The sequence below is a fragment of the Mycteria americana genome, assembly GCF_035582795.1.
Source record: "Mycteria americana isolate JAX WOST 10 ecotype Jacksonville Zoo and Gardens chromosome Z unlocalized genomic scaffold, USCA_MyAme_1.0 Scaffold_18, whole genome shotgun sequence".
NCBI classification, from domain to species: Eukaryota; Metazoa; Chordata; class Aves; order Ciconiiformes; family Ciconiidae; genus Mycteria; species Mycteria americana.
Window position 1 is genome coordinate 15207767 of NW_027445436.1, and position 14579 is coordinate 15222345.

Here is a 14579-nt window from a genome sequence, read left to right on the forward strand (position 1 = left end):
TTAATGAAACATTTTGTAAGTGACCTTGTAAACAGTAATACAATACCATTACATCCTTACACCTATTTATTTTAAGCCTGGGCAACCCTGCTTGGACTGGTGTAAAGACAGCTTCAGATGATCCCAGTCTATGGTTGACCCCAAAAGGCCCTCATTAAAACTAACAAAAATGTTTCAAACAGGTAACAAAAGAAATGGGAAAAATTATAAGGATTTTTCTTAGGGGAATGAATGAAAATTTTCCTTTGTGTGTTGACCATGACAGAGCTAGTTGAAATAATTTTTCACTTGAAAATAAATTTCAGCCATGTTTTTACAAATATCCTTCCTCTTTTTTCAAACAACCCAGATTTCTTCACAGCAGCCTTCTCCAATCTGACTGATAGGAATTACTGCATAAAGAACTTGTAGCAGTCAGGAGCTTCCAACATCAGATGTCACTGCTAATATTTTTGGCTACCAGTTCTATTGGTGGTGCCACTGATATAAAGTATGCAGTCTATTCTGATGGCTCATTGGCAAGGCTATCACAATCTCATGAGCTTGAACAGCACTACCAAAAATGTCTTATTTATCCCACATTTACTAAGACTATATTATCCAATGTCATCATAACAAAAAGGAAGTCTCTGATCATATTGGCTACTTATAACAGGATTCTCTTGAGACCTCTAATTTAGATTTAATACCATGATGGTAACCAAAATACCTAAATAAATACACATTTATTCTAACCCTGTCAGTTATTTATATTCCTTCTTCCTGTGGCTTAAAGCAAAGTGAAAGGGATTTTTTTCTGATAGCTATGGGTATTTCTGAAAGTTTCACAGCTGAAGAGAATTTGGAATCATGCACAAAAGATTCAAAAATCCTTGCCCCCTTTGTCACCATACAGTAACTATGAGGGCCAGGAAAATATAGTCAACTGGCAGCCCACATGAAACAACATTAAATGAATGGCTCCTAGTTAAAAGCCTGGATTCTACACTTAAGTCAACGACAGAGCTCTCATGCACTCCAGGGTAACAGGACTGGGCTTCTAATGTCTAGGCTGCAGTAGTTTTCCTTTAACTTATAAAAAAAATTTGAAGTTTCAAATAGTTTCAGGAAAAATAGATTGTACCCCAATATTGCACATTTCTATGAGATTTGCAGCCAGAGACATATAACTCCTTAGGCAGTTTTAACTTACATTTAATACCAGGATGGTGACTAAAGTACACAAGTCCAACCAACTAGACTTGCTCAGAAGAAATCCTCTTGAAGGGAGATCAGCACTATTTTTGTCCTTTCCAATCTGCTAATAGAAGCACTTTGAACAGTAGAAGAGTTTCCTACCATAGCAGACAGTAGTGTGGAAGAAAACAGCTGTTATACTGATAGGACAAATATGTTCAATGGTTAACCTAAATAGCTAGTCAGGACACTGGGCAAATGATTGGAAAAGCAAGGACAGAAATTGTCTTCCACAAGCCTTGTAACAACGTAAACTCTTTTGCAGAAACTGTTATCCAAACAGCTTCCTCCTTGCAGTGGGAGAGGGTGGAAGAATTGAGCTATTGCTGTATCACGTGGTTCTGATACATGCTCCACCTATTTTTTTCCCTGTACATGCTGCCCTGCAGAGAATTTGTGATTGAAAAAAGCCAAGGATGCATAATCCATGTATATCATATTCCCATCTAACATGCCTTGTACTTTGAAACCACACTGAGTTTGATTATAAATAACAATAAATCAGTTTCAAGTCAACAGATTTGCTGCTGTTCTTGCAAACATCTTCTGGTGAGCTAGTAAGAAGGAAAAAAATCCAGTCTTATAAACTAAATAGTCTTCTTTCCATGTCATGGCAAATGGAGCTATAAACAAGCATTGGAGAACTGTGCTTCTGTTGGGATTTTAACTTAATTAATCAAAAACTTTTAACAGTTTTTTCCTCTGCATCCATTTAATATATTCTATACATTAAAAAGATATTTACGGCAGGAATATAAACCAGCTAGCATTTTAACATTACTGTACACATATAAATTAGAAAATAAATAAATGATGCAACTCCCCACAGAAGCAGCAATAGCTTATGAAATATATTATATTTTAAGAAACAATAAGACTTCTGAAAAAGTATCTCATATAAATGGTTAAAAAACCAATCAGCTATTAGCGAAAAATCCAGTTGTGTTTAATCATTTATATATGGCTAAAACTGAAAAGCCTTATCCCACAGTTCAACTGAACCAATGGAAATCTTTTTATGGACTTCACTGAGCTTTAAATCAGGGTGCTAAATGTAAAGAGGACAAAACCAGTGGAAACACTTTCTAAATTATATTTCAATATATTAATAGAAATGTGAAGTAGAATCAAGCCAATTATAGTATGTGGAGGCTAAAGCACAGTAAATCTATATCTTCAGCTTCACAGTGTATCTGGCTAACCAGAACTATGGAAATTATCAAATCCTAGCAAGATAAATGCTTTCTGCACTAATACTACAGTTGTTAATATTCTAGTGTTATAGTTTTGTTGATAATTATTAGTTCTGAAAGCTGGTGCTAGAAGTCTTGAAACTCTACAGTGAATGACTTACTTAAACACTTGCTGTATCCATTTTTTTAAAGTAAATTTATCTTCTTGAAAGATACCCGATTGACAGAATTGGAGATTTAAATCCTCCATAAGTCCTGTATTTGAGTAAACAAGTTGATGCTGAAGGTGTTGTATAAACTAATGTTACTAATAGCAAAATTTTGTAGTTTTATTTACAAAATGATAATTCAGGTACACTTTGAAAAGAAACCATGGTAGTATGGGAGAGTTCAAAACAGTGTCATAACAGTTAATGATACATGCAGTTCAATATTTCAAATCCAATTTCCATTCCAAATTATAAACCAATTAAAAGAAATATGGTGGTGGTTTTATATTGACATTATTGCTTTTTAGCTTGGCTGACAGCAATAAGTAACCTTTAAGGAAATTACAAAATGTATTCATCATAAATCCTTGTATTTTTTTGCTTTTAAATGTGATTTTCTGCCATGAAGAACACAAATGACTACTCACAATACAGAATTTACAAATTCTGGGAAAGCATACTTTAAAATTATAATTTGTCATTATGCCTAGATTGAGTTATTTATGGCATTATAAAATCCTTGAAATCTAACAACAACATAATCATTTCTTATAAAACAACCTTAATATATGAAGAAAATAATAGATCAAATGAATAGAACTAATATACTAATAGTAACTCAATATCAGGCGCTTAAAAACAATTACAATTACAAAAAGATTACTTCTAAATTTCAGCCACATGTATGCAGAACACTAATTATAGTGTTAAACAATCTTATTGAGAATTTCTCACAGTTGGGAATCTCCAGTTTCAGCAAAACACCCATCAGATACATCAGATGTAAACAGCAGTAGCTTTTCACTGATTTTATTTTAAGATGGCAATTGTTGAATTTTATTTTTCTGAAAACAGAAGAGCAGTCACTCTAATTTATGATCCTATTTTAACTAGTAGCGGTAGTATTGCTAATATGTGACATTGAGCTATTCAGTCATTTTATTTAAAACAGTGATAATAATTATTTAACCAATCCTGATAGACCTATTTAGCCATAGCATTGGTAAGGGAGACTTTGTTTTATGACTGCAACATGACAATATTATTGTGAGTTGTTTTTAGAATGCGTTATGCTGCACAAATTCTTTTTAAAATCCACGTTCAGACAAGAACATACCAGATTTTTGTATGAAGTACCATCATTTTTTTATGCAGGAGGTAAAAATAAAAACACTGCAAACATGTAGAAATGCAAATAATTTGAATTTGTGAATTTAAAAGAAAGTCCTCATGCAAATAAAGGCAGAATATAATAGGTCACAAAATACAGTACTATAAGCTTGAATGCTGTAACAACTTGCATATGTGCTTAACAATATATAATATACAGTGAAGCCAAAGGGACTACGAGAAAGGGCCCAAAGTAAAGCATACACATCAGTCTTTGTATAATCAAAGCCTAGAGTAATATATTCCTATCTACACATTACTAAATCTGAAAAAGCTATGTGTGAGGTTTCTGATTGTTTCCAGAAGTACCTTTTCTTTGATAGTCTTCCATACATTGTGTATATGTATACATAGGTATATATACAAAATTATCACTGTTTTAAACACTTCTGAGAATAAGGCACCCTAGAAATATATGATGTTCAAATACAGTATTTTTGCTACTCACCTGTCTGTTACGTTCATCCATAATCCTTGTAATCTGAATCTTTTTTCTCCCCATAGTCCCTGTTTTTTTTCCTCTCCTTCCTTAAAATTATGTATTTTCCCTTTTCTTTTCTTCCTTTTTCCCGTTTCCTCAAAACAAGTCTCCTTCTTCAGCACTTGAACTACTCAGCTCACAGTCTCCTCCATCCTTTCATGCTAAACACACAAACAAAATCAAATGTTACTATAAAATTGAGAACTAGATGAACTAGAATAGAAGTTATAGAATAGAGAGAACTAGATAGAAGTTACTATAGGGAGTTGACCAAGTGTCCTAATTATAATTTAGTGTACAAGTAAATTATAATAAATATCTACTGCATCTATAAAGTAAGAAATGCATAGGGAAATATCAATAATATCATTCAGAAGTTTCTTTTTATGAACAAGCCCACAAATATTTCAAGAAATGAGTAAAAGGACTGAAATGTACATTGTCAAAACTAACAGAATTGGGTAACTAGTTTTAAATATCACTCACTGCACTAATATGAAAAATTACTTAAATCAGAGAGTTAATGAACCTTTCTGTATCTATGCATGCTAAGTAGACCAGCTAATTCATTTCTGAAGGGAAAACAATGTTGTGTTGTGACAGCAGAGGTGATAGTCTGTCATTATGCAAATAGGATGCACCTTTATTAAAGTGTTCTTTGATATATGAGAGATCAGCTAGTTTAAATCCAAAACTTTTAACCTTATTCTTTAAGAATATAGATTGGTGCAAGTATTACTCAAGATACTTCAAGAAAAAAGTAGTGTTTTCCCTCATTTCATTTTAGAGAAAATTTCAAACCGTTTTGACAAATTATTTATAACTAGCAAACATGCACATCTTTCCTTCTAAGAATTTTTGCACCAGAAGCCAAGCTATGTAACACAGAGTAATAGGGAATGCAGAATGTTTTGAACAAATATTTTCACAGTTTTAGTAATGAACTGATATCAGCTCCCTGAGCTTTATGATACCAGTTCTATTGCAAAACAGTCAGACAAAATATATAAAAATACATAATAGCATGTAATAAGCATTCCCTATTTCACAAAATGTCATAAATCACAAAATTAATTTTTATCACGTGCAAAATATTTTAAGCAATAAAAGATCGGATAAAAATATAAGAAAATACACAAATTATGTTCATCTGGTACTAAAATAAAATATGCTTATTTTTTCTGGTTTTAACCTGTTTATCTATTTTTATATTTAGATATTTTGGATAGAACAGCATAGAGTTCTTTTAAATACAGAAGAGAAAACAAATTTGAACAAGATTCACTTTAAATTATTTTCAAATGTTTAAGTTAGTTCCATATTATATTAAAAACATTTACTTGGAAATCAAAATTTAATAATTTTAAAACAGAGGTTGGTGTTTCCTTATTTATTTTAAGCTCATCGTCTCGCAGCCAACCTGATAAATTCCCACAATATGTTACATAACGCTAAGCCAATGTTCTCGCCATTTAATCCATTATTTGGCTCTGATTCAAAGCTACTGAGGTAGAAAAGCTAGACCTCACTCATTCTGATCTTCAATTCTCTCTTGATCTTCTTTGCATACATTAAAATTTAAGCCACTCAGTGTTTTATTACTCTAAGAAAAAAAGGAGTTAACGGATAAGCAGTCAGTTGGAGATTTATAACTGGCCACTATGATATAATTAATTTGCTGGGAAAAACAAAATTTCAAGTATAATATTCACTACCTTTTTGTACATGAATGCCTTTTTATATCACCCTAAATCATTATTGTAATACAGAATATGGCATGTAAAATGGAACAATTCATATTGCCAATATTATAAAGTGCAAAGGCTGCAACATTTTTTTGCTGCTTTTCACCTATTTGAAAAGAGTTCAGCAACTTTTCACTGCTTAAAAAGATACAAAGGCACTTGATCATATTAACAAAAAAAAAAAAAGTCCAAAACACTGAAATAAAGTAGTTTAATGTATTTATAAAACTTTTTTATAAACAGAGCTAGGAGACAGTCTTATCTGATATTCAGTGTTGACAAACAAACCCAGTCTATTTTTAGAAACAGTTTTAAATTTCCTTGGACTAAGTTTCTTTCCTGTTTTTCCTATAGTCTTACCTCTGATACAAGGAGTGTTAGAATGGTTTTTCCTATGCACATGCAGGACCCAAAGGAGTCTAACAGGCTTTCTCTGTAACAGTAAGCCAATATGCTAATTCACAGCAAATGCATATGGAACAATTTACTTTAATTCAGCTGAACTATTGGTGGAACTATTGGTGGAACTATTGGCTTACAGCACTATGCCCGCCTATGGTCTAATTCATTTCAGTGTAGAAGGTCAGGGTGGACAGATTTGAGCAGTGGTGACATGATTAGCAAGAATGAGAGCTGCTTTGCAGATAAATATTCTGATGCTGAATGAATTCAGAAAAATCACTGAATACTTAGGAAATCTACCAGGAAGGGCACAAATCTTAGTGGAGTGGCAATATGGTGAGTGTCACTTATCAGTTCTGCATTTAAGACTAACCTTCAAACAGCAAAAACTTTTATAGACAGTTTAGAGTCAGAACACTTAATTCCTATGATCTACACAAAATTATCTTAAAATAATTCATGCAACACTTGAGGAGCTGAATTTTGTTTATTACCTGGAGTAATCCACTAAATACACTAATTTTACTTTAAGTGAAAAAATAGATGAGCAGGAAAATAAAGGTGAAGGGGAACAAGGATGATTTTGTTATTAAATATTATCATACAGTCTGAGAGAAGCTGAAGGAGAAGAAAGAATGTGTTAGACCATATATACCCAATATACAATTTGCAAAGAAACATAATTCTGCTTCTGACAGGCAGCAGGTTACATTTTCTTGCATTGATAAAAAAAATCACTCTCACATTTGCTTTTTGCTTACTAGTCTAATTTCAAATAAAAGCTATTCAGTTTGTCTAGCAAATTTATTTCTTTTTTTTCCTTGATACCTTCAAAGGTTGGCGACTTCTGTGTCAAAAAGAATGTAAATAACTTTGGAGACCAACAAATCTCCATGGCTGTTTTAGGACTTCAGCAGTGCTCCCAATACTTTTCTGAAAGTTCCCACAGGATTAAGGATTACAGTATTAAGTATTTAAAGTTCTTGTTAACTGATAAATTGTATTTCCCTAACACAAATAAAGCAAGAAAACTAGCACTAGTTAGAAAAAGTACTACAAAACTCAAATAATACTGCAGGCTTTCATTACCTAAAAGAATCTAAAAAGGAACTTAAAATGATTCCAGAAGCTTTGTCAAAATAACTTTTCACAAAAAAGAAACCTTCCAACATAATGACATGGTTACATCCAAACAATTTGCATTTAAAGAAATACAGTTACATGCTATGGTGTTACAGTCTTCTGCATTTTTTTTTCCAAACTCAAACATTAAAAAAAAATCAGACTGCTTACAAAAAGAGGAACTTCATTTTTGGCGAGCTTCTCTTCACTATATGATTTGTCAGAGACAATCTGCTGACAGAAGATTTATCCGAGCCTTGAGAAGGGAAAAAACCTAATGGACAAGTGCAGCAGATCATTCAATCACACCTATCTCTCTTTTGTACATTCACACAGACGTATACATGCACACGCGCACATGTGCACGCTCACACACACTATCCCCTCTCTGCAGCACAGAAGAATCTTGATAGAATGGCAGGAAACATGCACAGAGTGGTCAGGGAAGGATATGATGTCAGCAACCACAAACAATAAAAGGTATAAAGGTGCTTCCTTCCCTAAAATGTTCCAGAAGTGCAAAATGGGAACCAAAACTCTCCACTTCCTTCTCCAAGCAGAACTGTCTGAATCTGCTCTGCTGCAACACCCCAGACAGAGAGTTCTTTGAACAAGTCACACCAGGGACAAGAAGGAGTATCAAAACAGGAGAATCAAAATGTTTAATTTATAAACAAGAAGGCAGCCAAAGAAAAACTAAGTTAAAATGTGCTAGGGATTAGTATTTTCATGGTTGCTTTACAAAAGAAACAAACTTGCTGTAAAGATGTCTCTGTTCCATTAGGCAGCTTGCATTCTCAATGGATTAACTAGATTAAAATTAAAGAATCAAACCAAATCTTCAAACAAAAAATGCTGTCCCCATTCTCTTACCAATTCTATACTGATAAATAAAAATCAATTATAGATCTATGAAATAAATGCAAGTCTTTTTGTTTACTCAAAAGTTTTGAATCAGATTCAAAACACAAATCTAAATGTACTGAGTAAGAAGGCATCAGCTACTTGTCTGATGAAAAATTAGGTGCAAAGACTACAACAAAACCATGAAAATCCACAGCAGGGAATATATATTCAAATAAAATGATCACTGAAATGTTATCTGTAAAAGCCCTAGCTGATGAAGTTCCATATACAAACAGCCATACTTAAAGAAACAAATGGGCAGACTGCATCAAATAAAGACACCAAGTCTTTCAAAGTCTGTCACCTTGAGCTGGATAAAGTTGCAATAAATACAGAAAAGGGTGAAAGTAACGTTTATCTCTCATATCATCCCACTGAGATCAGCTGACAATACATTCAACATAAAAGTGGTCCTTCACATTCAATATAGTTTGGTTCCATGGTCATTACAGAGGACACAGTTTGGCCCATTAACAGAAACTTTACGATAAAATTATATATGTCATCACCACAGCAATACATCAGTAAAGTAGAAATGGCACAATATACAGTATGGTTATCCAGGCAGAAAGCCATGAACAATGAGTCGTCTTAAGGTTTCAAACATATGTCCACAACACTCTGATTCAGAAATTAAACATAACCTACATTTATGTGTTTTGATCTTATATTTATATTTCACTAATTTTACTACTGATTTTGAAAGCATCTGCTGAATTTATAAGATTCTCTTCCATAACTGGTAGTCCCTGTATTTATTTGATTTTTTGTAAGGGATAGCATAATGTGTTTATTTTTAACAGTCTCAGCTTCAGAAGATATAATTTATTTGTTTTTCCCATTAATATTTGACTGTATTCCTATTATAATGACAAAGTAGCAATGAATTTCAGAAAATTCCTCTCTTTCCTTTATAGATTCCTTACCTCTAATGTTTGGGGTTTTTTGCATTCTTCTTCTAGCTGAGAAAAAAGCTGAGTTACTGCCTTGTTAATCAATACTATTATTTTTATTCCTAAGAGGAAGAGACATGAGAAGATCTAGCATTGTGATTTTTTTTTAAATTTGGAATTAAACACTTCTTGTAAGAACAGATATGTGCTTGCTACGCTTGATGAAGAAAGGAAGACTTGCCTAGTTTATATTTTTGAAGATTAGATGAAGAAGAATATTTGATTTGTAAAGCAAAGAATGCAGACAGTAATGCATATTCTAAGGGCAACAGTTGAGTGAAATGCTAGTATACTAAAAAACATGCCCATAAAAAGTTGATTTTAAATCTACAATGACCAGTAGGTGATATTTCAGTGATATTTCACCCAGTTCAAAAAATGGAAAGCAACTAGTCTGAAGGGACAAAGTTTACAGATTCAGGATTAGGCTCATGATGTACCTATGGCAGCTAGACAGACATAATGGGAGTTGACCAATAAATATGGAATAGGATCCTTAAAATTCCTGGGACATTGGCTCAAGTGTATTATTGAATCACACAAGCTAATAATACAAGGGAATAAGGGATTGAAAAATGAATCACCTAATTGGTCTGAAATGGACACAGTGACTAGGAATGTGAACCTGTCTGAAAATGGAGTAGGGAAAATGGACCGGTTGGAATTTCAGCTAGGAGACTGGATAGTTTTGAGCTAATGATTGGATTGGATTTCATTATAGCTAATAGGTGTACAATAAGTGTCAGGAAAGGCATTTTACAAATTCAGTCATTTAGTGGGCTGGAGGAAAAAGGGAAACATTTCAGTGGTCAACAAAGTATGATTTAGCATTTTCTGTGTTGAAAAAGTCTCTTGGAACTACGCTGGTCTTGGTCTAGCTATATTTAAAAACATCTTTCATACTGGGTAAGATAGTAGTTGGAGTAATGGCTGAAAGATGAAATAAGATACAGGGGTAGGATTACTACTGATGAGCATAACTTCTATGTTCTTATAGATCTGGATACTTGAACAAAAGACAGTAAAGAACTTTGATGGCTACTGTTTTATGGAGGTTTGTGATTTGTGACCATGAAAGAGAAGTTGAAAATTGAAAGATATTGGGACAGAGCTCAGTTACAAAAAGAAAAAAAAAAAGGGAGTAGAGCCCTAAAGTAAAATTAAAACAGCTTTTGAGTTATTGCCTGATGGGGAAGGCGACTCGAACTGTGAGCTGCACATTAATACTTGATACTGCACATCAATTCTTGAATCTTGCTATGTTTAGAGATATAAGAAATCTTTGTAAACAAACAGTATCAAGGAAATATCTGAGTCCCTTGTCAGTTCCCCTGCCCTAATGGAGACAACCTTTAACACCCTGAATTTGGCTAGGTATTCAACCCAAAAGGGTGAAATATCTCTTAAGGATGTGACCTAATCTGGGTGCTGGCTGCACAGCTCAGCCTCCTATCGGGGAACTGAAGCAAGGAAATGTGAAAGTTTTCAAGCAGATGTCCTCGAGCCACAGAAATTCCTCAAAATGTGACCAAATCTGAATTGGAAAAAATAAATGGTCTTTTGGGTGCACAAGCCCTTCTTCGGATCCACAGTGTACCCAGAAGCTCATCTTTTTTTCCATCTTCATCTTTTTCTAATGACAAAATTCATAAATTAGGATACATTGCTGCTTTTAAATATTCAAAGTATACACAATTTAAATAGCAACACATGAACTCAGAATATATCTGTTCTAAAAAAAAAAAAAAAAAAAGAAAGAAAAGGACAATGGCACCAGTATAGCAAAGCAACACTTATATTATGATTACAAAGATCTGATATCTCTTTTATGCCACAGGATAGGAAGTAATCATTGTATGTATATTATCTGATGTCTCATGTCTGGAATTTTGCATGTTCAGGATAAAGCATCTGTTAGAAAAATGGAAGGTTCTGACTACCGAGAAATAAAGCACACTGCCATATTTGATGGTGCTAGTGCACCATCATTCGTTTGCCAAAGGTACTTGATTTCTGCCTCCTGGCTATATCTTGACAAGAGGCATCTCTCTATGCTGGAAGATCCAAAATAGATTCCCACTGGTTTGAAACTATAAAAGACACATAAATAGACAATGCTGTAAGAAAGAAAAGATAACATGGATTTTACTATGAGGGTGAAAACAGAAAAAGATGCCTAGTGGAAGAAGAAATGGGTAAAGTGCCTGAAACAACTGACTTCTATCTATTCAGGCAGGAATTTTCTGTTGTTCTGGCCTAGTGAGATATTCTACAGATTTTTTTTGTCCTTGGTGGTAGAGAAAGGGGCAATATATGTATTTGTGTTAACAATACTCACGTGAAAAGAGAGATAGAGAACTGGAGAAACATAAGATATACAGCACACTGATGATTTATGCTTTGATACGATAAAGAGCTAAAAGAGCTGCACTTTAGATACTTGAATCAGTTAGAAAAGAATAAAAAGCTCCACCTAATTTAGCATGCTGTTCAACCACATCATAGTTCACATTCAGTTTTTGAAAATTGTTTTAGGTAGCTAATTCATACTTTCCACGTGAGGATTTGCGCTTCTAACTTTACACAGAATTGGAGTCTAACAGCTCTCACCTCAAGACCTGTAAAAGCAAATTTTCTACTGAAACAGAAGGTGTTTACTACAGAGGTAAACCTAACACTGCTTGCAACTACAAAAGTCACAAGTAAGCATCACACCTTGTCTACTGAACCTGTACCACCTGTAGCACTCCTGTAGCACATGCAGCTGGATTTATTTCTTACACATACAAAACACATTGCATTTGGCAACAGCCAATGCATAAAGTCAGCATCCCTGACAAATATCAGTAAAAACCAGACATATAAAATGTGCTTAATTTGTAGAGGGAAATGCTGCACAACTTGCTTGACAGTTTCCATTCCATCTTGAATGAGCTTGCCTTTTTCTTTTTAAACAGATCATTGCAAACATTGCTCATTTTATTATTGTCTGAGAAGTAATTAAGGTGAATATTTACTACATGATAGTGAAATTCTGAGTGCTTTTAGTAAATATACTATAATTCTCATCTGGCATATTCAGTGAGTAAGTAAACAAACACAGAAGATCATTTAGCAGGTTTAAAAATATATGAAAGTAATGTTAAGGGCAAGATTATGATCATAAAAATGTTAATATCTCTGTTTAAAATCATTGATTTCAGAAAGTTTTAATTATCTTATTTCTCTAAAGCATTTATATACACATGTTGTTCTAGCACTAAAGCCCTTTATGCTAATGTATATCTTCTTGAAATAAAGATATTTTATAGCACTGTCATATAAGGTCCAACATGGTACACAGCAGATTCATCAATTTCCTGTTTTGTATCCTCCCTCTCTCTCTCACAACATCCTAATCAACCTAATTAAAGCTTTGTGCATTTGAAACCTCAGTTGATAATTTGTTTAACTCTATCCCACTGTGGTCTTTTTATAAAGAGAATTAAATTTGAACTTCTGACAGCAATTATTAAATGATCCCAACTGGCCCCAATTAAGACACATGGCTCAAAGGCCTTCAAAATCAAATAAAGTGCCAAGCCCTCTCTTTCACTTGTACATCTTCCTTTACTTTGCTTTATTTTCTTAAAGCTAATTAAGCTCATCTCATCAAGTGGAACTGCATGCTATTGTGTAGACTAATTCAAGATACAATGTATCAATTTACTGCTGCAGACATACTGAAGTATGGACAACACTCCAGAAGTCATCTTTTTGAAACACCTCCCTGATTCAATTCACCTAGCTTTTAAGGGAAGAGAAATGCTTTAATATGTTCACTGTGCTGCACATGACCTACATATGCGTGCTTTTAAAACATTGCATATAAAAACCATGGATTACAGAAATATATTAAATATCCATAGTATGAATTTTACACTGCTTACAATTCTCCTTATAATAACACTTTTCTTCTTTAAGTCTTTCCATTTTGTTTTCATTTCTTCATTTCTGAGTTTCAAAGAAATGTAACAGTCATGTAACTTCTGAAGTTAACCTTTTTTTTACCCTTAATTTCTGCTCTAATTTTTCTACATACGTTCAGTAGTATGCTGCGAAGAAATGTTCCCATGATTTCACATAAAGGCAGGTAACCCCAGGATTTGGAACTCATTGGTTTGTGTGGTACTCCAGAGAAACAGCTGAATTAAAATCAGCCTCATGAGACTGAAGTAGCTTCTATACACATCTCACTCTTTTTATTCTAAGCTCTAACACCTGCTTGGAAATTTAACCCCCATATTTTTCTGAAGAAAAAATGGGACAGATTTGTCAACTGCCATTTGGTTTAGGTCAAAGCTGAGCCGTATGATGTTCTGCTAAATTAATTGCAATGTAATTGATAGTTTGACACAGTTTTTGAAAAGATGATGCTCTATCCACTTTATAACCAGACTGCTTTCCCTATATTAAAATACACAAGACCTTGTACTTCCGCACATTCACCCTAAGTGCAGCTTTGAGTAATAACTTACTAAAGTACAGCACACATTTTCTATTTCAATATTTCTAATTAAATGTTATACAAGAAAAGATCATGTGCACAGTCATCATCAAGAGAGTATGCAAAAAGTAAAAAAAAAGCTCAAAACAATACTAATTTTAAGTAGTATTTTATTTTTATTTTAAGAAAGCAGTGGGCAATGTTTTCTATATATTTCTTTCATTTACATGTTTAAAAAATGTAATAAAGATATTCCTTAAACACAAAGAAGATAGAAAGACACTACATTTCAATGCAATATTTCCTTTACTGTCAGGAAGATATGTAAGTATGTAAAACAATTATGTAAATTATGTAAAACATAATTAGACACATTTCTTGTCCAGCAGGGAAACACATTTTTCTTTGTAAAAATTTAAGAAATTAAAGTGATGCCAACCTCTTTTCAAACTGTAAAATAAATTGTTGCTAAATAATCGCAAATGATACATTTGGGAAAAATTTTAAATATTGACTTTAAAAGGCAGGCAACAATTTTACTCCCACAAATTCTATATGACTCCAGTAAATTTTAACTGTAACATACAATAACAACTGACAGAATTTCTCATACCGCATTCAAATTTCAGAAGATTAAAAGAGATTTTGAGTATACTGTGCCATAAATTATTTCTCA

At 33.2% G+C, this 14579-nt stretch overlaps 1 protein-coding gene across 11 annotated transcripts in view; it reads right to left on the reverse strand.

Annotated features, from left to right (window-relative positions):
* The window catches only part of LOC142402917 (myocyte-specific enhancer factor 2C-like), a 96795-nt gene extending 92485 nt beyond the window's left edge, over positions 1-4310 (reverse strand). For all 11 annotated transcript variants that reach the window (XM_075488891.1, XM_075488892.1, XM_075488889.1 and 8 more), the window contains exon 1: positions 4257-4310. In XM_075488891.1, the coding sequence (XP_075345006.1) occupies positions 4257-4310 (54 nt within the window). The remainder of the gene's footprint in view (positions 1-4256) is intronic.
* Positions 4311-14579: the final 10269 nt, after the last annotated feature.